General features: G+C 42.3%; 1 protein-coding gene across 1 annotated transcript in view; it reads left to right on the top strand.

The window, feature by feature from the left end:
* Positions 1–25,619, top strand: part of RIOK1 (RIO kinase 1) — a 30,489-nt gene extending 4,870 nt beyond the window's left edge. Inside the window, exons 3-17 of the mRNA XM_068559449.1 lie at positions 948–1,038; positions 1,931–2,000; positions 4,495–4,537; positions 7,772–7,864; positions 9,197–9,309; positions 9,422–9,502; positions 10,579–10,665; positions 11,080–11,217; positions 11,633–11,736; positions 11,954–12,060; positions 14,427–14,492; positions 15,283–15,402; positions 16,236–16,289; positions 18,191–18,358; positions 19,429–25,619. Of these exons, the coding sequence (XP_068415550.1) occupies positions 948–1,038; positions 1,931–2,000; positions 4,495–4,537; positions 7,772–7,864; positions 9,197–9,309; positions 9,422–9,502; positions 10,579–10,665; positions 11,080–11,217; positions 11,633–11,736; positions 11,954–12,060; positions 14,427–14,492; positions 15,283–15,402; positions 16,236–16,289; positions 18,191–18,358; positions 19,429–19,539 (1,446 nt within the window). The 3' untranslated portion in view covers positions 19,540–25,619. The remainder of the gene's footprint in view (positions 1–947; positions 1,039–1,930; positions 2,001–4,494; positions 4,538–7,771; positions 7,865–9,196; positions 9,310–9,421; positions 9,503–10,578; positions 10,666–11,079; positions 11,218–11,632; positions 11,737–11,953; positions 12,061–14,426; positions 14,493–15,282; positions 15,403–16,235; positions 16,290–18,190; positions 18,359–19,428) is intronic.
* Positions 25,620–26,199: the final 580 nt, after the last annotated feature.

Below are 26,199 nucleotides of genomic sequence, written 5' to 3'. Positions count from 1 at the left end.
GAGGTTAGAAACAAAAGCAAAAATGCAGATTATATAGACTTTATTTTAGCCAGTGACTTTGTCCTATTTCAAATGCCTTTTTTAAAAAAATTAATTTATTTATTTATTTATTTTATTTATTTTTGGCTGCATTGAGTCTTCGTTGCTGCACGCGGTCTTCTCTCTAGTTGCAGCGAGCGGGGGCTACTCTTCGTTGTGGTGTGCGGGCTTATTGCTGGGGCTTCTCGTTGCAGAGCACGGGCTCTAGGCGCATGGGCTTCAGTAGTTGTGACTCGTGGGCTCTAGAGCGCAGGCTCAGTAGTTGTGGCACACGGGCTGAGTTGCTCCGCGGCATGTGGGATCTTCCTGGACCAGGGCTCGAACCCGTGTCTCTCCTGCATTGGCAGGTGGATTCTTAACCACTGCGCCACCAGGGAAGCCCTCAAATGCCTTTTTAAAAAACTTCTTGGGCAAATTTGATTGATCCTTCCCTTCCCTTAGGGTACTCCCCTAAGTACTGATACTTTAATAGTTAACTATGGGACTTCCTTGGTGGCGCAGTGGTTAAGACCCATCTGCCAATGCAGGGGACCTGGGTTTGATCCCTGGTCAGGGAACATCCCACATGCCTCAGAGCAATCCCACATGCCCATGCGCCACAACTACTGAGCCTGCGCTCTAGAGCCCGCAAGCCACAACTACTGAGCTCATGTGCCACAACTACTGAAGCCTGCGTGCCTAGAACCTGTGCTCCGCAACAAGAGAAGCCACCGCAATGAGTCCATGCACTGCAACGAAGAGTAGCCCTGCTCGCCGCAACTAGAGAAAGCCGCCATGCAGCAACAAAGACCCAACGCAGCCATAAATTAATTAATTAATTAATAATTAATACTAAGGGAGAAAACGTTATGAACCTTAGGCTTGTATTTATAATTAGAGCTTTAGTCTCTGGAACTCATTTCTTCCAGGCAAATCGACAGACTCCCAGCTGCAATTCAGCCAAAATGTCTACTCCATCAGACAAGGTCTTACGGAAATTTGAGAATAAAATTAATCTAGGTGAGTTTTTAAGATAACATTTCCTCACTGGGCTATGAGAAAATTCTTCAAAAACCACAAAGTGTTATAAAATTTTATTAGATTAAGCAATGGATATATTCAGTGTTGCTGACTAAATACTAATGCTTAGAGAAAATTAAAAACTTAGTCATTTAAAAACATGGCTTCAAGGAAAGACTTTAGCTTATACTTTTTTAGCTGTGTTTTCTCTCCTGTTGTAGAAATACGAAGTTACAGATACCCATTCAAGTTATTGTCTGTTTTGTGTTAGATTTTGTAGTAGGATTATCTCGTAGTAGAATGTTGAAAACACTAGACTATTGAGTATAATTACGTTTTGTTTTACTCGAAACTTTTTGTGTGGCATTAATCATTTAGTGAGCCATTGAAAGCAAGGAATCAGAATGTGGATTTGAAGCCACTTGGGAAATGCAGGTTCATCTTTCTCTCGTAGACGCTGACCGTTACGGACCTGGTACAGCATCTCTCATATCTCATCATTGCCTATCATGGGCCCATAATTTGAAATGAAACTGACATTTTTAGAATTAACTTGGAATACAGGCAGTTATATTATCTATGTTAGTCGTACAAAATATTTTAAAATGTCTGAAATTCAACATACGCAGGTAAAGTAGTTTTGAGAGATTTCTGGATCTAGATTTTTATGGCTCAGAAATGACATCTGTCGTGATGAAAGTGACAACCCTTGTTAGTAAGGAAGCACAACTTAGCGCTTGCCCTTAAAAACATTAAACACTTTTTTCATTACTACAATAGATACTATGTATAATAAAATATTTAGAAAATGGAGAAGGCGGAAAGTATGCTTAGTCAGAAACTTTTTGTCTTACATGTTCTTTACGTTGTGGGTTTTTTTTGTTTTTTTTAGAGAAACTAAACGTTACTGATTCTGTCATAAACAAAGTCACGGGAAAGTTTAGACAAAAGGAAGCAGATATGTAAGTAATATTTCAAGTATATAAAATAAATAAATAAAACAAAACCTGGCTGGTAGGAACTAATTCTAGACAAATTAGTAGCGTCTTTGTCATAATTCTTTTGCAAAGGATGTTCCTTTGTGTACCTGAACCAATTCTTTTTTTTTTTTTTTTTTAAGTTTAAATGAGGGTATTCTATGCCTTTGTAGGTTGAAAATATTAAATGAGTTTTCTTAAGAAATCTGTGCTAAAACTATAATCTTGTGAAATTCACGTATGTCCTCTCAGGAGGGGAACAGTGTTTGTACGTTACAGTTTAAACTAGAATGTTAGAGTATGAAAATGTTCCCTTTTTAGAACTTATTAAGAATTGTTCCCTTCCATGGAATATTTTTAAAAATTTAAGGGCAGATTTAAAACTAAATAGTGATACAACAGAGAACAGTTTTCATTTACAACTCTGTTCTCAAAGCCAAATGTTTAGGATCTGGCTAACCTCCTATTGCTAATGGCTCTAAGGCATTAACAATATATTATAGAAGGCAGAACACTATGACATAAATCGCAGCAAGATCCTTTTTGACCCAGCTCCTAGAGAAATGGAAATAAAAACACAAATAAACAAATGGGACCTAATGAAACTTAAAAGCTTTTGCACAGCAAAGGAAACCATAAACAAGACCAAAAGACAACCCTCAGAATGGGAGAAAATATTTGCAAATGAAGCAACTGACAAAGGATTAATCTCCAAGATTTACAAGCAGCTCATGCAGCTCAATAACAAAAAAACAAACAACCCAATCCAAAAATGGGCAGAAGACCTAAACAGACATTTCTCCAAAGAAGATATACAGATGGCCAACAGACACATGAAAGAATGCTTAACATCCTTAATCATTAGAGAAATGCAAATCAAAACTACAATGAGGTATCATCTCACACCGGTCAGAATGGCCATCATCAAAAAATCTAGAAACAATAAATGCTGGAGAGGGTGTGGAGAAAAGGGAACACTCTTGCACTGTTGGTGGGAATGTAAATTGATACAGCCACTATGGAGAACAGTATGGAGGTTCCTTAAAAAACTAAAAATAGAACTACCATACGACCCAGCAATCCCACTACTGGGCATATACCCTGAGAAAACCATAGGTCAAAAAGAGTCATGTACCAAAATGTTCATTGCAGCTGTATTTACAATAGCCAGGACATGGAAGCAACCAAAGTGTCCATCATCGGATGAATGGATAAAGAAGATGTGGCACATATATACAGTGGAATATTACTCAGCCATAAAAAGAAATGAAATGGAGGTATTTGTAATGAGGTGGATGGAGTTAGAGTCTGTCATACAGAGTGAAGTAAGTCAGAAAGAGAAAAACAAATACAGTATGCTAACACATATATATGGAATCTAAGGAAAAAAAAAAAAAAGGACATGAAGAACCTAGTGGCAAGATGGGAATAAAGACACAGACCTACTAAAGAATGGACTTGAGGATATGGGGAGGGGGAGGGGTGAGATGTGACAGGGTGAGAGAGTGTCATGGACATATATACACTACCAAATGTAAAATAGATAGCTAGTGGGAAGCAGCCGCGTAGCACAGGGAGATCAGCTCGGTGCTTTGTGACCACCTAGAGGGGTGGGATAGGGAGGGTGGGAGGGAGGGAGACATAAGAGGGAAGAGATATGGGGATAAATGAATATGTATAGCTGATTCACTTTGTTATAAAGCAGAAACTAACACACCATTGTAAAGCAATTATACTTCAATAAAGATGTTAAAAAAAAAAAGAAAAAAGACCTTCTTCCTCATTAAAGTATTTTTACTTTTGGTTCAAAAAAAAAAAAAAATATATTATAGAAAGTGACACTAAGATGATATAAATGGCAGTGTTAGAACTGAACTTAAAAACCAGTTTTCTTCTAGTTTATTGTTATGCCCAAGGGATACCAGCTTTTTGAGAAACAGCATTTCTTATTTAAGTGTCTGTTTGAATCTTTAATAGTTTAGGTTAGTCTGTGAATTGAGTCGCTTAGTGTGAGCCGAAGCCATCAGAGCCTGCGTTTTAATGCACTAACTGTCTTGAAATGATAAAAACTTGTGTCTTTGTAGAAAAGGACTCTAAAGAGAAAGCCTTGTATATGACTTTAATTCTATACTAATATAATCATTAAAGGTCTAAGGACAGTAGTTACAGACTTGATGTTTTCTTTTTTCTGACATAGTTCACTCTATCCCACTGCTCTACTTATTTAATGCTTCTGAAACATGGATGGCATTTTTTTTTTTCTTACTGCAGATATGCTCCTTTTGCCCTAGGGAACTGAATTGCTTATTAAGGGGAAATGAAGTTTCACAAAGTGATGAAACTATGATGAGGTCGTGAAGCGTGTTATTAAAGGAACTACCTGCGTAGGAATTTCATGGAACGATGTACATTTAGAAACTTTTGATTTTGGCTTCTCTGAATTTTGAATGTCACTTCTGTTTTTTTGGTTCTGCCTTAGGTATCGCATCAAAGATAAGGCGGACAGAGCAACTGTAGAACAGGTACAGTTGAAATGTGTTGCAAGCTCTTATTTTAAAGTAGCATTTCTTCTGTCTTTGAGTTGTAATTTGCTTTCATCCTTCTTGCTTAATGCTAATGTCACCTAGAACTGCTTCTATGTAAAACTGCTCCTTCTTTGAGTTTAGAGAGCTACATTTTGCTTTATTTCTAATAGGACTATTAATAGATAAATTAGAATCATGCCCTGCTTCTGTGGCCCTGTGAAACCACCACGCAATGCTTTCATCTTCTAGGGGGAAGCAGAATTGACTATAAGACCAGAAATCTTTTCTTTTGTCTTAAACAAGGTCTGCAGGGATTTTGTGAGCCTTCCCAGGTGGTGAGTCAGGTATCACCCACAAAGCGTGTGTGTGTGTGAGAGAGAGAGAGGTAGACAGATAATGCCTTCAAATTTTCAATTAGAATCCCTTACTTGGTTTAGAAGTTATGCTTGTTTTATTCTTTATTCAAGAATGGGGAAAAATCAGCCCCTGATTTTCCCACATGTAGAGGGTTGTAATTGGGTATTAGGATTGGCCCAGATTTTTGTTGTGAAGAGAGTGATAAAACAGGTCAGAACATTGCTTCTGCTGCCTACCACCCTCCCCGACCGTACACATAAGCACAAACACGTTTCGGATAGTAGCCTCTTCGCCCTACAGGTTCTTGGTTTAAGACACAAGCACCCATTCTATCCACCTCCATCCCAACCTGAGCTCCAACCCATTTGTGCAAATGAAGAATTCCACCTTCAGTCTGGCAGGAGCAGGTCAGGTCTGGGATCTGTGTCTTTGTCATCCTCTAACTTATTTATTTTGTGTATTCTCTTTTGTGATTGAGAGCGAAGTGTGGTCCAACTCAGAGAGTTGAGGCAGCTTTCATTTTTCAAAGACCCTGAAATCCTTTTTCTCTTGGGAAATTAATTTTGAAGAAGAGTGTATATCTTGAGTCTTAAACTGTCTTTTAAAAATATACATTTGTGGGCTTCCCTGGTGGTGCAGTGGTTGAGAATCTGCCTGCTAATGCAGGGGACGCGGGTTCGAGCCCTGGTCTGGGAAGATCCCACATGCCTTGGAGCAACTGGGCCCGTGAGCCACAATTACTGAGCCTGCGCGTCTGGAGCCTGTGCTCCACAACGAGAGGCTGCGACAGTGAGAGGCCCACGCACCGCGTTGAAGAGTGGCCCCCGCTCGCCGCAACTGGAGAAAGCCCTCGCACAGAAACGAAGACCCAACACAGCCAAAAATAAATAAATAAATTTATTTAAAAAAAAAAAAAATATATATATATATATGTATATTTGTAAGTTGACTTGCCTCTCCTATTTCTCTTCCCCTATTTTGTTTTCAGCTGTTTGGGCCCATTTCCCCTTCCTGGGCCTCTCGCTTGGCTCCCCAGCGATCCTGCAGAAGCCCAGGTCTCTACGCAGATTCCTACTCACCCAGCTTACATGCCCTCTGTTTACCTGCACGCGGAGAAGGAGCGGCAGTTCCTGCCTCTTTACTCACTTTCCTTTCATGCTGCTCTACTTGCCCTGGTTGTAGCTCGCTTTCAGTCCTCCAGTCTTACAAGGTTGTTTTGTTTCTGTTAACCTTAGGTTTCTTGTGCGACCACAGCCACCTCGTTGAAGGGTAGGCCCTGAACTATAGTTAGTTCTGGTCACTTTCACTGTCCCCTGCCAGGAGCTGGAGGGCTGCCTGCGCCCAGGGAGCTGCTGGCGCTGGCCCTGGGAATTGCACGTACATGTGCGGCTGCCTCAGTTTCACGTGTGAACAGCCTCAGGCTTTAAATTCGTTGCCTTCTGTTTGTTGAAGAGAATTTGAGGGTCCTCTGTACTCAAGATGGACTGCTCTGACTTTGAAGGAGAGCCTTTCCCTGATCTACTCATCTCTAGCAGGGGTCTGCGAACTCTTTCTTTAAAGGGCTAAATAATAAATACTTTAGGCATTGTGGGCTACAATTTTGTTTAATAATTTTTTTTTTTTTTACTTATTTATTTTTGGCTGCGTTGGGTCTTCGTTGCTGCGCGTGGGCTTTCTCTAGTTGCGGCGAGCAGGGGCCACTCTTCATTGCAGGGGCTTCTCTTTGTTGTGGCGCACGGGCTCCAGGCACCAGGGCTTCAGTAGCTGTGGCACGCGGGCTCAGTAGTTGTGGCTCCCGGGCTTAGATGTGGGATCTTCCCAGACCAGGGCTTGAACCGTGTCCCCTGCATTGGCAAGCGGATTCTTAACCACTGTGCCACCAGGGAAGTCCCTTTAATAAATGGTTTTAAAATTAAAAACCATTTTCAGCTTGCAGGCTATAGAAACACAGGCTGTGGCTGATTTGACTTGTGAACTGTAGGATGCTCGTTGCCGCTTTAAAGCTTCTTATCCAGTGCAGCCGCCACGGAGCTTGTGCGGTGCGGCTAGCGTGACTTGCAACGTGCTAGAAATGCACACGCACACCAGGTTTTGAAGGGTTCGTGTAAAAAACAGTGTTAAATCTCTCCCTAATAACTTTTTTTTTTTTAAAGGAACTCCTTTATTTATTTATTTACTTATTTATTTTCGGCTGTGTTGGGTCTTCGTTCCTGTGCGAGGGCTTTCTCTAGTTGCGGCAAGCGGGGGCCACTCTTCATCGCGGTGCGCGGGCCTCTCACAGTCGCGGCCTCTCGTTGCGGAGCACAGGCTCCAGACGCGCAGGCTCAGTAGTTGTGGCTCACGGGCCCAGTTGCTCCGCGGCATGTGGGATCTTCCCAGACCAGGGCTCGAACCCGTGTCCCCTGCATTGGCAGGCGGATTCTCAACCACTGCACCACCAGGGAAGCCCCCCTAATAACTTTTTATATTGATTACATATTGAAATGATAATGTTTTGGATGTATTGGGTTAGATAAAATCTATTCAGATTAATTTCACCTGTCTACTGATGACTGGAAAAGACAATTTCCTCTGGTTTGATTGTATTTCTGTTAGCTAACATTGGTCTAGAGTCAGTTTCCGCTTCACTTGGACTTGGTAGCCTTTGATTGCCACGACTGAGTGAACTTGCTGGTTTCTTGTCTCTTTGGTTCCTTTGGTCTCACCTCACATTTTATTCACTAAAAATGAGAGTGAACAAAAGCACCGCAGTAGTGACTCTTCTTTCGTCGAGCTGGATTGCATAGGGCCTTTGCTCTTCAGTTTCTTGTCTAACGCTTCAGTGAGAAATATTTGGTACTCTCTGAACTTGGTATTTCTTGCATTTCTTTTTAGGTGTTGGATCCCAGAACACGAATGATATTGTTCAAGATGTTGACGAGAGGAGTCATATCAGAGATCAATGGCTGCATTAGCACAGGAAAAGAAGTGAGCGATTCTTGGGTTGCCTGATGCTTTCATGTTTTCTGATTTCAGAAACCAGATGAAACTAAGGCACTTAGTAAATAAATTGTGCCTTTAAAAAGAAAAGGAAAAACAAAAACCCCATATACAAGCCAGGATAGTTTAATCAGTGCCATTTCTTAAAAATGGCTTTATTACATGCTGTATAAAATAGATAACTAATAAGGACCTGCTGTATAGCACAGGGAACTCTACTCAATACTCTGTAATGACCTATATGGGAAAAGAATCTAAAAAGAGTGAATATATGTATATGTATAACTGAATCACTTTGCTGTACAGTAGAAACTAACACAACATTGTAAATCAACTATACTCCAATAAAAAATTTTTTTAAATGGCTTTATTAATGTTTATGGCCGGGTAGGAAGTTGTGCATGTAAGGACTTTGGTCCTGGGTCATGGAGTCCGTCCAGGTATGCCCAACAGTGAGTTCAGATGGTCAGACGGTTACTGCTGGGACAGGGGGTCATGGTCTAGTTTCTGTTAGCCAACAAATATCCTTCTCATTGTTTTCTTTATATATGGCATGCTGTTTTTCTATTAGCATCTCATTCTGTGGGAAGCAGTAAAATTCACTTTATAAATCATGAGATGTAAGAATGTCTTCAGATATTTTCCACGTACTTGAAATACAAAAATGTTTGAAAACACTTTTCACGTGTGTGTATATATGTATGTGTGTGTATATTTATTTAATTTGAAGACCTATTTTTTCAATTAATTAATTTATTTTTTATTGAAGTATAGTTGATTTTCAATGTTGTCCTAGTTTCAGGTGTACAGCAGAGTGATTCAGTTTTATATATACACACACATATATTTATATATATTTTTATATATATATACTTTTCCAGTTTCTTTTCCCATATAGGTTATTAAAAATATCGAGTAGAGTTCCCTGTGCTCTACAGTAGGTACTTGTTGGTTATCTGTTTTATATATAGTAGTGTGTATCTGTTAATCCCAAATTCCTAATTTATCCCCCTCTTCCCCACCTTTCCCCTTCGGTAACTGTAAGTTTGTTTTCTATGTCTGTCTCACATGTGTTTAAATTGGCCTTTACTATACATGTGAGTTGGAGGTGTATTTACTGTACCTTTTGGTGTGATGTTTTATATTTTAATTCACATATTCAAAAGAGGATGGTGTTACTTATGCACAGAATTTCAGTTCACTTGACTTTTTTTTTTTTTTTTAACCTTTGAGGATAGACTCACATAGATTGCAAAAGTAAAATATTACTTATAGTTATTTAACACAAACTTAATATTCTTTGTTTTTGACTTAAAATAGGCTAATGTATATCATGCTCGCACAACAAATGGAGAGAGCAGAGCAATCAAAATTTATAAAACTTCTATTTTGGTGTTCAAAGACCGGGATAAGTATGTCAGTGGGGAATTCAGGTGAGCTCAGGTGTTTTTTTTTTTTTTCCCCAGGTGGCTTGACTTCTATATCCTAAAAATAAAAGCTAGAATAATGGAACGATCGAAATAGCAAATATTTTTCTCATTCAAGGTTTCGTCATGGCTACTGTAAAGGCAACCCCAGAAAAATGGTGAAAACATGGGCAGAAAAGGAAATGAGGAACTTAATCAGGTGACTGTCTGGGGTGTGTGTGTCTGTGCTACGTCCGCATGTCAGCCTCAGAGCTTTCCTCCCAGCAGGTCCTGGTGTGATTCTGTCCAAAGATAGGGTCTTGCAGAGCTCCGTTAGATCTGCAGAGGTGAGCAGAGGAAACGCATTTCCAAGCAAATAGGAGCTACCTTCTCTCTCCTGTTTTACGAACCCATTACAGGAGAATTTTGCCCCGACTCACATTTATTCTGCAAGGCTGGGTCATGTGAAAAGCCTTGGGAGCCATGTGAAAAGGTTTAGAATTTATACTGAGGATGATAAAGAGCCATTACAGGATTTGAAGCAGGGAAGTGACACAATCAGGTGGTGAGAATAATGTGTCATTTTTTTAATAGGTGTTGGAGTTTTAGGCAATTTTGTTAGGCCCTAAGCTCTTTATCGTAGTTTCCTCTTCTTCAGTCCCATTTTGGACACATTTATATATTCTTTGTTTGCATTGGCACGTTTGTATCAAGTAAAGGCATCTGAGATCAAGTTTCCTCAATTGAAGTTTTAAATTGGAAGGTTTTTTCTCTCTCTTTCAAATATCTTTTAACTTTTTATATACTATACATAGGTGCCATACGTTGGATATTTTAGTAGTATTCAACAAAGTTCACTTGTTTTGAAAGTCCTTCTGAAATCTTATGCTCAGTTTGCGACTGGCTATGAGTCCACTATTTTTATTCATCATTGTTCACACTGATCAACTCAAAAGATAATTGCAAACATATCTGCTGTATTTCATCGGTTCTAAGGCGCCCATTTCTTCACGGTTTGACATCTCTGGCATCGAACTATGCCATGGAGGCTATGGGATGTCATAGTTGAATTGCTGGTGTTTTGCCATTCTTGGTGACGTGTAATGGTGCCGCTTAAAATCACGGGTGCCTTAGAATTTATGAAATAAAATAATACAGTCGAGAGGCCTGGGTGCTGTTTCCTCACAGCACTGCTAGTCTTGTGCACTGCAGCTATTGTAAGTTGTTTTAGATTAGGTGCTTTAGATGATTTGTTTCAGCTTTTCATTTGTCCGTTTATCTGTTTTCATATCACAGGCTAAAGACAGCGGAGATCCCGTGCCCAGAACCTATCCTGCTACGAAGTCATGTTCTCGTCATGGGTTTCATTGGCAAAGACGACATGTGAGTGTGTAGGAGGCCTAATAATTACACGCCCAGAACTGTATTTTTAAGTGCTTTGAATTATCCAACATGTGAATATTTCCCATTTAAATAGCTCCTTGCGTCTTGTAATATTTTTAATGAATCTTTCCCACTCTATTAGTGCATAGAGTTACTCATTTGTTCTGCTGTTTTTAAGTCCCAAGATGCTTCAGAATAACAAAGCTCACCTTGTTTTTTGGGGAATGTCTCATACAGTCAGCTGGGAAAGCATCTGTTTGTGGACAGCTTTTTATTGATAGAACCGTATCTCTGGAGCGAAGCACATTGTTCAGTGATGATTGATAGAAGAAAAGAACGGGTAACAATGTTAGGAAGCAAGAAGACTTGTTCTGGGTCCGTTTATCTGAGCTGTTCACTTTATTTTTGTTCAAGGCCAGCGCCACTCTTGAAAAACGTCCAGTTATCAGAATCCAAGGCTCGGGAGTTGTATGTGCAGGTGATCGAGTACATGAGGAGAATGTACCAGGACGCCAGGCTCGTGCACGCGGATCTCAGTGAATTCAACATGCTGTGAGTGTGTGGCCCACACGCACCTCCCAGTAGCCACCTTTCCTTTGGGGAAATGAACTAAATCCCCGTCCAAGAAGTCCTGCTAAATTCTCCAGTTGTAGAGTTGGCTTCCACAGGGTCACAGGATAGGATGTGTTCCCTGCCTTTGGTGGCCTCAGGCACAGAATTGACCACCCTGATCGTTAGCAGGGGTAAAGGACCTGGGAAATTTTCTCAGTTTTCATCTCTTGTTAGTCAAAGTGGCTCTTCTCCTTACCCACCTCGTTCATTTTATTAGTTCTTTCCGTTGCTACTAAAGTAGAAACGTTTAAACAAGAGTGTGGGCGAGCCGCGGTGCGCCCGGGCCCCGCGTGCCCGGCCCTCATGCCAGCCTGGAGGCAGCGGGCGGCTCACCCCCGGCGCGCCTGGCCCGCAGGTACCAGGGCGGAGGCGTGTGCGTCATTGACGTTTCTCAGTCCGTGGAGCATGACCACCCGCATGCCTTGGAGTTCTTGAGGAAGGACTGCGCCAACGTCAACGGTGAGTGGACGCTGGGATCGTCCCCCAACTTGTTTGCGGCGGTGCTTCTCACTCTGGTAAACCGTGGGTAGAGAATCTTGGCCCTAAATCGTTTGATGCAGTGACACTGACACCAGTGTGGGTCATGGGGTATTTTTATCTCTTTGTTTCTCTATGAAGGGGTTGGATTAACAGCCTCTTCCCTCGCAAAGCTCTCACGAATGTCCTCCTGTGACAGATTTCTTTCTGAAGCACGGGGTCGCCGTGATGACTGTGCGAGAGCTCTTTGAATTCGTCACGGATCCGTCAGTTACACACGAGAACGTGGACGCGTATCTGGCAAAGGTGAGGCGGGGCCGGGACGGGAGGAACAGACAATAGCAGTAGCGAGTGCACTTCTGAGGGACTCAGGGCTAGGCATGACTTTTGTTCATCGTGACAGCTTCCAGAGACTGTCTCCTGATTTCACAGATGGGGAATCAAGCTGTAGTAAAAAGCCAATGGTAAAGCCAGGTTTCTTGACTTTTAACCATCAGCAAGATACACAGGCTGTCAAATTCGTGAATGTATAGTAAGAAACCTGTTAGCTTTGGGTCATTAATTCGTTTCCCTTGTTTCTCAGAGGGCTTTTTGCATCACAGACCTTTTAAAATTGTGGTAAAATATACACAGCATAAAATTTCCCATTTTAACCGTTTTTAAGTGTATGGTTCAGTGGCATTAAGTACACTATTGTGTGTCCGTTACCACCATCCATCCATGGAACTTTCTGCATCTTGTAAAACAAATTGTGTCCCCATTCAACACTAACTCGCGGTCCCTCCCTTTCCCAAGGCCCTTCTGCTTTATGTGTATGACACCTACTCTAGGTACCTCGTATAAGTGGAATCATACAGTATTTGTCTTTCTTTGGCTGACTTATTTCACTGAGCATAATGTCCTGAAGGTTCATCCATGGTGTAGCTTGACACCGGATTTCCTTCCTTTTGAAGGTTGAATAATCTTCCATTGTGTGTATAGACCACATTTTGTTTATCTGTTCATCCCTTGATGGATACTTGGGTTGCTTCTACATGTTGGCTGTTGTGAATAACGCTGCTGTGAACATGGGTGTGCAAATATCTCTTCAAGACCCTGCTTTCAGTTCTTTTGGGTGTATACCCGCAAGTGGGATTGCTGGATAATATGGTCATTCTACCTTTAGTTTTTGAGGAACCGCCCTACCGTTTTCCTTAGTGGCTGCACCATTTTACACTGTCACCAGCAGGCTGCATGGGTTCCAGTTTCTCCACGTTCTTACATCCTCACCAACACTCATTATTTTCTGGTTTTATTTTCTGTTTTGTTTTTTGAGTAGCTGATGGGTGGGAGGTGGGGTCTTGCAATTTTGATTGACATTTTCCTAATGATTAGTGATGTTGAGCATCTTTTCATGTGCTTGGTGGCCATTTGTATGTCTTTGGAGAAATGTCTATTCAGGTGTGCCCATTTTTTAATTAGATTGTTTTTTTGTTGTTGAATTATAGAAGTTCTTTATATATTTAGGAGATTATTAACCCCTTGTCAGATATATGATTTGCAAATGTTTTCTCCCATTCCATGGGCTGCCTTTTCACTCTGTTGACCACACCCTTGGATGCACAGAGGTTTTTAGTTTTGATGTCCAGTTTATCTGTTTTTACTTTTGTTGCCTCTCAATCGTAGAATACTGAACACATGGCCCCTGAACAGGTGTTCAGGTTCATCCCACCTTTTCACACTCTCCCCTTTCCCTGGAATGCCTTCCCGTTTCTACCTTTGCTCGTCTTGCTCTGCCTAGTGAACTTCAAAGCTCAATTCAGAAAGCTCTCGAGGGGAAATCAGGCAGAAATCATTGTTTCCATAGGTATATTTTCTGTATTATCTAACTCTGTAACGGAAGTAGTCACACTGTATCCTTCTTATCACATTAAGTTCTTTTTAATTTTGTCACCCTCTGCTAGACTATGAACTCTTAAGGGACAAGAGTTTTCTGTATCACTGGTAGCTAGTCAGTACCTGGCACGGAGGAAATAATCACGTTAATTGAATAAGTAGATATCCCATCACTTTTATTCTTAAACTCTTTAGCACTAATTTTAGTGTGTGAACTTAAAAAACTCTAGTACCACTGTTGTTTGCTTTCCTCTATGTATTCTAAATAGATTAGAGAACAAATCTTCAGTTTTACAAGCCAAAAGAATCTATAGAATCTTTGTCACCTTCTTAGTGTCAGTCATCGTTTGCTCAAAGAGCTTTCTTTGGGGGTCTGTCGTGCGGCAGCGTGAGAGCCATGGACTCAAGGTGAGAGGACCCTCCTGCTCCTCTGTGATCCCCTTCGTGGACAGCTTAAGAATTGAGGAATGGTTCCTTCATTCTTTCGGTGTCAGTTTTCCTTTAATAAATATTTTTGCTAATCGTTTAAAAATTAGTCCAAGCAGTATTACTCTTGAGGAAGAGTCTAGGGATGCCCTGAGGCTAAACGAGTTTGATTTATTCTGTTGACTTCTGGGTTCAATGGCACCCTTTTTGGTGAGTTCTACCGTGGAGAGCTAACCTGTACCACTGGAGGACACGGAGTGTGAAGGCGTGGTACCCAGAGAGACTAGAACAGCTTTCCACTAAAACTGGGGAATGGATGTGTCTTCTGTGGATTGAACGTAAAGGAAAGTGATTTTTGTTTTCTTTCCAAGGCCATGGAAATAGCATCTCAAAGGACCAAGGAGGAAATGTCCAGCCAAGATCATGTGGATGAAGAGGTAAGATGTATTATCTGTTTACTGACTTAGGAAACACTTGTGTCTTGAAGTCTTTTTTTTTATGTTGCTGGGGCATGATCTTAATTTTAATAGATAAACAGTTTTTTTAAATGATGATATTTCCTTGAGACGTAACATGTTACACGATTCAGCTGCATGAGGTTGTGTAACTTACATCCCATTACATCCTTCCACTCAGTGACCTGTTAGCCCCTTGTCCTGCGTGGAGAACATTTTTACAGAACCCCTTGGAGGACGTGATTCAAGAAGGAAAAGCCTGTTTCAGTTCGCTAATGTGAATTTTTAAGTGATTTAAATGTTGCTTTCAGTAACGCTGTAGATTTTAAAGACTCGTGTTTGGTAAAAAGGAAGACTTTTTTAAAATCTTGGGAGTCAGTGTATATTTTTTTGTGAAGGTGATCCACAGTAGGCTTTTGAAAAATAATAATAATCCTCACAGCTGTCGTGTGCGGTGTGATGGGTGAAGATAAGATACCCCGTACACGTCAGCTGTGGCGCAGGGTAGATGACGCACCCGTGAAGGAACCTCTTCCTTTGTTAGGCATAGGCAGGCAGTGCTTGCTCGCGGCAGCCCCTTTCTCTGCCATCGGAAAGGCTTTATGGAACGCGGACGAGGGGAGAGAAGTGTTATTCTAAGGGTAGCCGTGTATCAGCGCTGAGGGCGACGATGGTGATAAACTCCTCTGTGACTTGACGGGGTGAGGATGGTGAGTGCACGGGAGAAGTATGTGAATAAGTCTCCATTTTACTTTTCCTCTGCGTCTGTTAGGTGTTTAAGCGAGCTTATATTCCTAGAACCTTGAATGAAGTGAAGAATTGCGAGAGGGATATGGATATAATGATGAAATTGAAGGAAGAGGACATGGCCATGAACGCCCAGCAGGACAACGTGAGTCGCTGGTTTGTCTTCAGCAAGTAAGCTCACTGCGGAAGCTGCCGGCCCAGACCTGCGGTCTCGAGTGTTGGCCTCTAAGCTAGTGCGACGGCTCATTCCCTTCACATCAAGCAAACCCTCTGGGCACATTGCTTGTAAAGGGAATCAATCCCCTGGTCTTTGTGAAAGGAAATGACACACTTGAATGAGTCCAACAGTCTATAATTGCAGGAAAAGGAAGATTTGTGTAGAAGTCTAGGCTATCAATGGTTATTATACTAGCTCCACTAACATATATGTTTCAGAGTCTGGAAAATTTTTTTCTGCTAAAGGGCCAGATAGTAAATATTTAAGGCCTCGCAGGCCAAGAAGCAAAATTGAGGCTATTATGTGGGTTGTTATATAACAAGAGAGAAAAAACTTCCCCCAAATTTTTGATGAAATTAAAAATACTTTAATAACAATTGAAAACATACAGCTTTTCATGATGCAGGTCTACTAATGAGAGAAGAATGGAGTTACGTGGGGGGGAGGAGAAAACATTACATTTAGTTGAGATTCAGAGTTAGGGCTTTCTATCATCAAATTGATTGCAACTGTTTATCCTTAAAAACCACCAGGCCACAGGTCAGATTCGGCCTGTGGGCCAGAGTCTGCTGACGCCTGCTGTGCCTGTGGGTGAGAACCACACCCATGCTACACACTCTGTGTCCCATGAGATAAATGTTAGGCACCTTTTTATAATCACACAAGGTATCATTTAGCCCACAGTGTTCTTTCTTAGTATTGCAGGGTACTTCCGTGTCCAGTTTTATGTTAATTCTTGTTTTTTTCTCTTTGGTTTCAAGATTCTATACCAAACTGTCACGGGACTGAAGAAGGATTTGTCAGGAGTTCAGAAGGTATGCAGAACATGTGTTACTGTTCATTTACTTGAAAACTCTTTCAAAGGATATAAAATTTCATGTCAGGTATTATTAAATTAACAGTGGTGTAATGTTACTAGTATAGATGCTTTCAAAGTCCATGGGCATTTTCAGAAATGCCCTTTTTATGTTCATTCTTCTTAACCGTGAGACTGAAATGTGGAAATGGTGGTTTATTCTTCATTCTGCCCCTGAATTGCTCTGTTGTTGTAGCTGAGGCATCGATTCTTTTTGTATCCTGGTCTTCATTTGTGAAGTTATTAACAAATAACCGTGTGCTTGTTGATGTTTCTACAACCAACTTAAAGCAACAGTGAGATCTGGTCTCATCCCAGCGCACAGGCTGTCGAAGGGCTAGTCGTGCTGTCTCGCAGTGCAGATTCCTGTAGTGTTCTTTTCTTAAAGCAACTTTGTTTTGTCTTAACATTTTCAAACGGCAGGGATTGATTCTTATTTAAGCAATAATAAAGGTAGTTCTTCTTTTAATATTCTTTTTTTTTAAAAAATATTGATTGATTTGGCCGCGTCGGTTCTTAGTTGCAGCATGTGGGATCTTTTGTTGTGGCGTGGGCTCCAGGGAGCATGGGCTCTGTAGTTTGCAGCACGTGGGCTCTCTGGTTGAGGCGCGTGAGCTCAGCAGTTGTGGCATGCAGGCTTAGTTGCTCCGCGGCATGTGGGATCTTAGTTCCCCGACCAGGGATTGAACCCACGTCCCCTGCATTGGAAGGCGGATTCTTAATCACTGGGCCACCAGGGAAGTCCCACTTCTTTTAATATTCTTAATGAAAGCCTTGAATATGAAGGATCACGGTTTACATTCTGAAAATTGAGTGTGTTTTTTTTGCGGGAAGAATTGGACTAGGAGAATTCTGGGTTTTATGCAGCAGGTGTGATGGGGTAGGTGTGCTTTGAATTCCAGAGCAGGAAGATTCTGCTGTAACTGGCTGGAAAGCCTTTCTGTACAATCGCCTTTTAAAGACCTGGTTTTTTCTTATGAAGAGAAAACCTCATGGTTTTAAAAATGCTTCCTGCTGCTTTAAAAACTGCTAAATTTGGACTTCTCTGGTGGCGCAGTGGTTAAGAATCCGCCCGCCAATGCAGGGGACACGGGTTTGAGCCCTGGTCCGCGAAGATCCCACATGCCGCAGAGCAGCTAAGCCCGTGTGCCACAACTACTGAGCCTGCGCTCTAGAGCCCGCGAGCCACAACTACTGAGCCCGTGTGCCACAACTACTGAAGCCTGTGCGCCTAGAGCCTGTGCTCTGCAACAAGAGAAGCCACCGCAATAAGAAGTCTGTGCACCACGACAAAGAGTAGCCCCTGCTCACTGCAACTAGAGAAAGCCCGTGCACAGCAACAAAGACCCAACGCGGCCAAAAAATTTAATTAATTAATTAATTAGTTAGTTAATTAAAAAACTGCTAAATTTCAGGGGAAAAAATGAGTGTTTCTCTTGTTTAAATATTGTCTTCCCTCTTGATTGGATCAACAAGTGTTAAATGAAATTTAATTCGTAGGAAATCCACTGTAAAGTTATCCAAATAACTTCACTTTTTACTTCTATGTGTATTTCACATCTTTCCAAATCCCGGCTCAACCCTCCTGATTTCCTGCAGGAGGTAGAACAGTCCTGTTGTTGATCTAGGTCACCCAGTGAAGCCCCAGTCCCTGCGTTTGGGTACGTCCTTGAGCCGTCCTGGAACGGCTACTTCAGGCTTCCTCCCTGACATTGATGCCATCGTTTTGATGTTTCAATACAGGATGTCATTTTTCAAAGTCTGTCTGTAAGGCTGAAATCTGATTTTTGGCATTAACACATTTAATACCAATAGATAACTGACTGGTTTAGAATAACATGGTCCTGTGATATTTTCAAGGTCCCTGCACTCCTAGAAAGTCAAATTAAGGAAAGTCAAGTTAAGGAAAAGACTTGTTCTGATTCAGAAGATGCCAGAAGCTCTCAGTGTTCTGACACAGACTCTGAAGAGCAGGGAGACAACGCCTGCTCCAGGAAGCCCACCGCTGACCTTGAAGTTGATAAAAAGGTTAGCCACGAACTTACATCCCCTTGTTTGTCAATACGACGGCACAGCCCCTCAAGGCTCTCTGCTCAGGTATCTGGATCACAGTTGCTGAACACATTGGTCAGTAAGTCCCTCCACCTGAAGTTTTAGCTCCCAAGCGTGAACTTTGCTTTTTGGTGGTAACATCAGCTAGAGATTGGGCTTCTGCTAGGAGCTCCGAGGGCGCTGCCTCGAGAGAGGGCACACTAGTTTCAGTGCATTGATGGAAAGTGATTGTCATGCACTTGAAGAACAAATGATGCTGGAGTTGCCCCATGGTGAAGTACCAAAGAACCATTTCAGGGGGGTTACAGCCCAGCTCCCTGTTTCCAGAATCTCTGTTGCTACCACTCCTGGCCGTGGACATAGGAGATGCTACTGATGAAACAATCCATGGTGGCTAACTGTTACTCTTTAGTCTTAGCCTGATCCTTTAAACCTTCTAGAGTGAGGGTTCCAAGACTTCTGAGAGGCATACCCAACTCCCTAGCGCACGTTCTCTTTGGCTATCTTCAAATTTCTATTAAGAAATCTTAAAGAAAATTTTCATCCCAAATTCTACCACCAAGCCATTATCATTTTCAGTTTTTTTTTTCTGTGATGCTCACTTTTTATCTTTTTACATATATTTTAAAATTTAGTTGTGGGGCTTCCCTGGTGGCGCAGTGGTTAAGAATCCACCTGCCGATGCTGGGGACACAGGTTCGATCTCTGGTCCGGGAAGATCCCACATGCCGCGGAGCAACTAAGCCCGTGCGCCACAACTACTGAGCCTGCGCTCTAGAGTCCATGTGCCACAACTACTGAAGCCCGTGCGCCCTAGAGCCCGTGCTCTGCAACAAGAGAAGCCACCGCAATGAGAAGCCCGTGCACCACAATGAAGAGTAGCCCCCGCTCGCCGCAACTAGAGAAAGCCCGCGTGCAGCAACGAAGACCCAACGCAGCCAAAAATTAATTAATTAATTAATTTGTTTAAAAATATAGTTGTAATAATAATATGAATACTCAGAATGAATGAAATTCGCAAATTTTTTTACTTTTTGTTTTTACAGGAAAGAAAAAAGATGGTCAAGGAAGCCCAGAGAGAGAAAAGAAAAAACAAAGTTCCTAAACATGTGAAAAAAAGAAAGGAGAAGACAGCCAGGACGAAAAGGGGCAAATAGAACCAGAATTGTATGATGTACAGTGATTTCCCATCACCTGCTCTCTGAGCTGCATCTGGAGGATGGGTTATTGATTTTAACTGAATGGTTATTACTGCAATGTCCATGTGGACAGATTCACATGTTTTCGTGTAATTATGTAAAAAGCTCTAAGCTCTAGTGTCTAGGTCTAGTCCCTAGCTCTGTATGGTATTGATAGAGGATTGTTTAAGCTACTATTTTAATGAAGAACTTCATACAATTTTACTTTTGTATATATTTTCTCCTGCAATGTGGTTTTTGAAGCGTCGTAACTGTTTAAATGTATTGAGCATTCATGTAAAGGCACTTTGGACAAACTTGGGCAAATTGTTTTTGCTTTGTTTGTACGTGCCAAAGACCCATCTGAAATCATTTGATTATAAGGCCACAGTTTCTATAAAAGGGGGTTTCACTGATTTAGAGAATTCAGTTGTTGATATAATCGTTCATCGCAACTTTGTTCTATGTGTATTGATGATTATTTACAATGAATTTACTCTTCATCTTTCATATTCTTTTTTGAGCTAGGACCTCCTAGTTTATAAGCTATTTCACGTTCAACTATGAGACCTGTTCATTCATTCATCAAATATTTGAGTATTTTAGGTGCGAGGGATATAGCAGTAAATCAAAAGCAATTTCCATAGATAAACCTAGTTTCCCTTAAACCGAAGCTTGTACCTGCTTCTTTGAGAATCAGTGGGTTATTGAAGGAGGGGCGGGTCTACTGGATAAAGCAGACAAAAGTCACTACCTTCAGCTGGTTTGCGTTTTAATAGGAAGACAAGGCATTGAAACAAAATAAGTAAAAAATAGTCTATCAGCAGGTAATATATTCCGGGGTGGGGGGGAGAAATAATGTAGAGAAGAGAATGTCTGGGGCGGTGGGAGAGTGCAGGTTTAAAACAGGCCACACTGAGAGGCCATATTTGGGCAAATACTTGAAGGATGTGAGTCATGTGCATATCGGGAGAGAAGAGCATTACAGGCAAAGCAAACAGCAAGTGCAAAGGCTCTGAGGCAGAAGTGTGTCTGAAATGTTCCAGAAACAGGGAGCTAGAGCATCATAACCACGGGGGGGAAGTAGCAGCTTAGATCAGGTGGTGGTATGTGCCTGGAAGGTTTTGAGCAGAGGAATGGTATAATCTGACTTCTGTTTTGAAAGGGTCGCGATCCCTGTGGCTTCCAGGGAGAATTGACTAGGAGATGGATGGGGGCTGGCAGGCGGCTGGGTATGTACCGTGGTAACCCACGCGACAGGTGTCGGAGGCTCGGTCCAGGATGGTAGCAGTGGACATGGAGAGAAGCGGTTGGATTCTAGGTAAAGCAGGCACGGTGAACTGGATGTGCCATGAGAAATGCCGATTTTAGTCCTTGAATCAAAGGCAATTTCCGTAGATAAACCTAGTTTCCCTTAAACTGAAGCTTGCACCTGCTTGTTTGAGAATCTGTGGGTTATTGAAGGAGGGGCGGGGTCAATTGAGCTTTCAAAGTTTTAAGTCAAATTTATTATGTTCATAATAGCCTCTCTTCCTGACTTGAAAAAAGTTCAAAATATGAAGTATAATTTCAGTGAAACACAATTGTATGTCCTCTAAAATATTCTACAGTTAACACAACCAAAGAGAAAACAAAAAAGGAGTCTGAGCAGTCCAGTACACCTTGGGGGATCCATCTTCAGGACCCCCCGGTTCTCTCATGGGGTGGGTCTTACCTCCAGCCAGGCGTGTTGGAATCAGGTGGTCGGGGTCCTCAGTGCCATCTTCGGTGAATCGAATGCAATCACTAGGCTTGGATTCAGTTTCACTGGGCAAAAGCGGTGTCGGCAGGATGGACACTCATTACCTGCTGCCAGGAAGAAGTGGCTTGTGCCGTGCCAAGACTTGGGACTGTAGGGAGATTCTCATTTGAGGCGCCTTTTTCTGACAGCTTGCTGACGTGGCTGTTTCCCTGTCTGGATTCTGGGCTGTAGCTGTGGCTGAGTGGGAACCACTGGTAGCATTCTTGCCAAACTGGTCTGAAACCGTTTCCCTTGTTGGTTTCTTGCCAGGAGGTCTGGAAGAAGGAGCCTCTTTGTAGGCCAACTTAACAGGGCTACTTTCTGGCTTTGACTGCAATAGAATTTTGAGCAGTTGACAGGTTTTAGCGTCCCTGGATTATTGGTTGTGCAGTGACTTTCCATTTGGAGAGATGAGCTTTGGGGTCTCTTGATCCAAAGGCTGGGACATCATTTTGTCAGTTGTTGATGTATCTGATTTTCTGTCCTATTTTGTTGATTTTCTAATCCCTTCAAAAAATGCAGGTGTTTCTAAAAGTTTACTGTGAGGAATCTGGATGAATTCGTTGAAGCACGAAATCACAGCTATTTCCTCTGCGGCTCTACTTATTCTTCCTCTGATGAAGCAGTTTAGGAACAGAACTTCCCCTGGCCCAGGAGCTCCAGCATTTGAGCCTGGCCTTGGAGTGAAGAGGTGGGCAGAGTGGCAGCTGGCTGCCTAGGTCTGATCAAATGCGAATCCACGTTTGGGGCTGACCACGTTTTCTTCAGCTTTCTCTACTCCTTGATGAAGATGGACTCAATCGGTTGAAGAACTTTGTAGTTTGGTACTAAGACTTGTTGGAGAAGAGCTCTCCTTTTCATGGGTTTCTGTTGAATTCTGTGCAAGCAGCTTGTTGTTTCTTGGTTGCAGGCCTGTCCTGTTTTGTGGCTATGATTTCATTAACCTTTTGGCTCAAAATGAAGAGATGAAGAAGTTCTTCTGGAAGCTGGTAGAAATTCACTTGAAGGACATCTCAAATGTCATGGACTCTGAATGTTGACATTTCTAAAAATCCTTTTGGTTTTCAAGAGCTTGACAGATTTTCTAATTTTTAGTTGTTTATACACATACAAGTAAAGACCAGGAACATTCATTCAGAGCTTGACTTTGACTTTCGGGGTTTACTTTTTGATGATGAAAAGGTCACATGAATCAGCAGGTAAAGCAAATCCTGCTCCTCAAGGTATAGTCTCCTGTGAAGATTTCCTGTGACCACATCAGATGGCTAAGATTTTCAACCATTGGTGATCATAAAACAAGAGCTCTCCATGTTCTGTCTCTTGAATTGGATTAGGTTATTACATTCCTAATCCATTTTGGTTGGAGTTTTTAACTTCCATATCCTTTGGGTTTGTGTTGCCTTGGAAATCAGGGCTTTTATTAGTGCTCCAGGGGAAATGATAGTGTTGTGTCTGAAATCATTTAAGCTAGTTTCCGAAGGAAAAGATACCTTTCTCGCGTCTGTGTTCTCCAGAGATCTTAGTCGCGGTTGGTAGTGCTGTGGGAACCTCTGGGCTTGAACTCGGAGAATGAAGACCTGAACTCGTGGAATTTTTGGTTTTCAGCTTTCCTTCATTTTCTGTGTCACTCCACATCCTGCTTTGACTGCTGGCAGGCCGCGGTCATGAGGAGGTGGCCCTCGTACCGCCTGGAATAGCCACACACCCACAAAATCCTTTCTCTCTCTCCTTTTCTCCCAGAATGGCAAGGGCATCATCTGTGTGTGAGCACAGCTATTTCTAGCTCTCTGAGAGCTTTCTACCCCTCTTATCAATGCACCTTGATAATTTTAAGGCCGAGCAACTTAATCATCTCGGGGTGAAATTTTAACCTTTACACATTTTCTGCATAGCTGTCTTGGAGTCATAAACTTGTCAGTGAAAAAGTGGTGGGTCCTTGGGGTCCAAGTGCAGCAGCTGGAGAGACGGGCAGGCAGAGGATGGGCTGTTTAAAATACGCATGGGGGTCGCCCTTGTGGGTAGCATCTGCGCTACAGCCGTGGGCGTGAGTGGCTGCATAGGGGAGCGTCAGAGGCTTAGGTCAAGGAACTGAGGCCAGGGTTTTGGAAGGACCATCTGTGTTAGGACAGGGCCTAGTTTTAGAGTGTCCGTGAGTGACATGCCTGAATCTTCAGTGGGCTGGCAGAGGGGTGACGTGGACTTCTGTAACGTTGTGGGGAGGTGAGGGGTGTCTGACGACGTCAGTGCCCTCTGGAGAGCCAGGGTTTAAATGGGGCAAGGAGAGGGGAACCCTCAGAGGAGATGTTGAGGATACGAGGCTTCTTGCTGGTGTCTGACCCCACGTGGGTTCCAGACGGCACTGGGGGCAGTGTTTCAGGATGGAGAAGAGTAGGAAAAGCCCTGTTGTGGGGTTGGATGTTTCTGGGTCTGAGGCCCTGACCCCATTAAGTAGGCAAATGCCACAAGCACATGGAGATAAAGAGTAGTGCCTGCCTCGTGGAGTTATTGTGAAGGACACTGAGGAGAGCTACGGGGAGCTTGGTAAGGGCTGGATCAGGCTGGTGAACCTGAACTCAGTCATTAAAGATGGAACAGTCAGACCCCTTGGTGTTCCTGCAGTGATGTGAAAAGAGGTTCACAGAACCTAGAAAGTATCTTGCCTCCCCCCAGAAACGTTGAACCTCAACCCATGTAGCCGCCAGCTGTAATCAGCAGTTTACAAAGTATACAGCTCACAGGAACAGGATAAATGATGCTGGGAGGATATAGCCAACCGAATTCAGAATAAGGGGGGAAAAAAAAAGAAGAGGGAGAGCTATGATAAAGAGGTCTAAGAGACATATTTCCCAGTGCTGTGGATTTCACTTGGCTCCTGATTAGATCAAACCAACTGTAAAAAGATTAACTGTTTTGGGGTTTCTTTTTAGACAAATAGGGAAAACTAAAAATGGAGGAGGCGTTAGATGATAGTAAGGGATTGTTAATTTTACTGGGTGTGGTAGTGGTATTGTTTTGAAAAATGGTTCTCTCAGAGCATGGACTGAAGTCTTTATGGGTGAGATGGATAGGATGCCTGTGATTGTTTCAAAATTCTCCATCCTTGACCGACTCCTAAAGGAAAGTGGCGGATGAAGCAGGAATAGCAGGAGGTCAGTAGTTGCTAAAGCAGAGTAATGGGTATGTAGGGATTTATTATACTCTTCTCTCTCTGTAACAGTTTCTGTAAGAAAAAAAGGGTGTTTTTTTTTACTGAGTCAAAGTAAATATATTAAGTACTTAAAACAGGGCTTGTCACATAGTAGTACTTTATTACACAAGTATCTATATTTTTATTTTACTCATTATTCTTAAGTAACTTTTTTTGCCCAGGCATCAAGGTTTAATCATCTGGGCCAAAGGAGTAGGTCTAGGTAGGACTGTGATGGCTTCTGGTACTGGCCCAGCTCGGCAATGTCACTTGAAATGCCCTTTGTGAAGGCAGTTCGAGACCTTGTATGTTGAACAAATGCTGACAGAAGTTTTAGTGCTGCCAAGCCTGACCCTTGTTTTAACATATGTCACCTTCTCAGTGACCTGTCCTAACCACTCTGCCTGGATTTGCAGTCTGCCCCCTTAACTAAGGCCCCTACACACCTTATTACCTTTGCTCTGCATCGTTTTTCTAAAGCTCCTCTAACAAACTTACAGGTAGACCTCGTTTTATTGCGCTTCACAGATAATTGCGGTTTTTACAAACTGAAGGTCTGTGGCAACCCTCTGTTGAGCACGTCTGTCTGTGCCATTTTTCCAACAGCACTTGCTCACTTTGTGACTCTGTGCTACATATTTTGATAGTTCTCACAATCTTTGAAACCCTCTACCAGCAAAAAGATTACATCTCGCTGACAACTCAGATGATGGTTAACTACTTTTTAGCAAGAAAGGATTTTTTAATCACTTTTTTTAGACACAATGCTATTGCACACTTATAGACTGCAGTCTAGTGTAAACATCACTTTTTTATGCACTGGGAAACCAAAAAATCCGTGTGACTTGCTTTATTGCACTACTCACTTTATTTGGTGGTCTGGAGCCGAGCCCGCGGTATGTCCGAGCTCTGCCTGTACTTACGTGCTGAATTTTCTCATACGTATTGTGTGTCTTCCCTCACCTCCCAACCTCTTCCTAGAATGTAAGCTCCACAGGGGCAGGGATTTTTATCTTTGTTCAGTTTTGTATCCCAGCACCTAGAATTGTGTCAAAAATACCGTAAATGCTCAATAAATATGTAAGGGAATAATACGTTGTGTTTCTTAAAGGTGGAGTTGTGACATCAATGGGATACACACACCACCACCCCCCCATGATGATAAAAATGAAGACTAGGGGTTGATGTGCATTGACTTGTGCCCTCTAGCCCTCCCTTCAGTGACCGGGGGCGCCCACTGTAAGGTGACCAACTACGCCTGGGGGCTACAGCGCTGGCTCTGCACAGTCTTCTGTCCTCAGACCCTCGGCATCAGCACAGCTCTCCAGCCAATGGAACGGGTGCACTTTAAACTGGATTGTTGTTTTGACTTTGACCACGTGAGACCGTTTGACTGTTATCCAAAGTGCTTGGGTAACAATGGATCGACTGATGAGTTATTCAATCCCAAATCACCATAATGTAGGAGAATGGGAGACCTGATAGAAGCCTAGGCTTATAGTCACACATTTTGCCAACTCTTCCCAAATATGGACTGAAAGTTTTGAAAATAAATTGATCTTAAGAGATGGTTCTGGTGGTGGTCTGTGAGAACCGTTCCAGATACAGATGTATTTTTTTTTCAGTAAATGATACCAATATTGGCGGTGATGTTGGGAGCCTCCCTCCTGCT

Source organism: Eschrichtius robustus, chromosome 12 (assembly GCF_028021215.1).
Source record: "Eschrichtius robustus isolate mEscRob2 chromosome 12, mEscRob2.pri, whole genome shotgun sequence".
Lineage (NCBI taxonomy): Eukaryota > Metazoa > Chordata > Mammalia > Artiodactyla > Eschrichtiidae > Eschrichtius > Eschrichtius robustus.
Note: the sequence above shows the minus strand (reverse complement) of the source record. Positions and strands in the feature narration are given on the sequence as shown.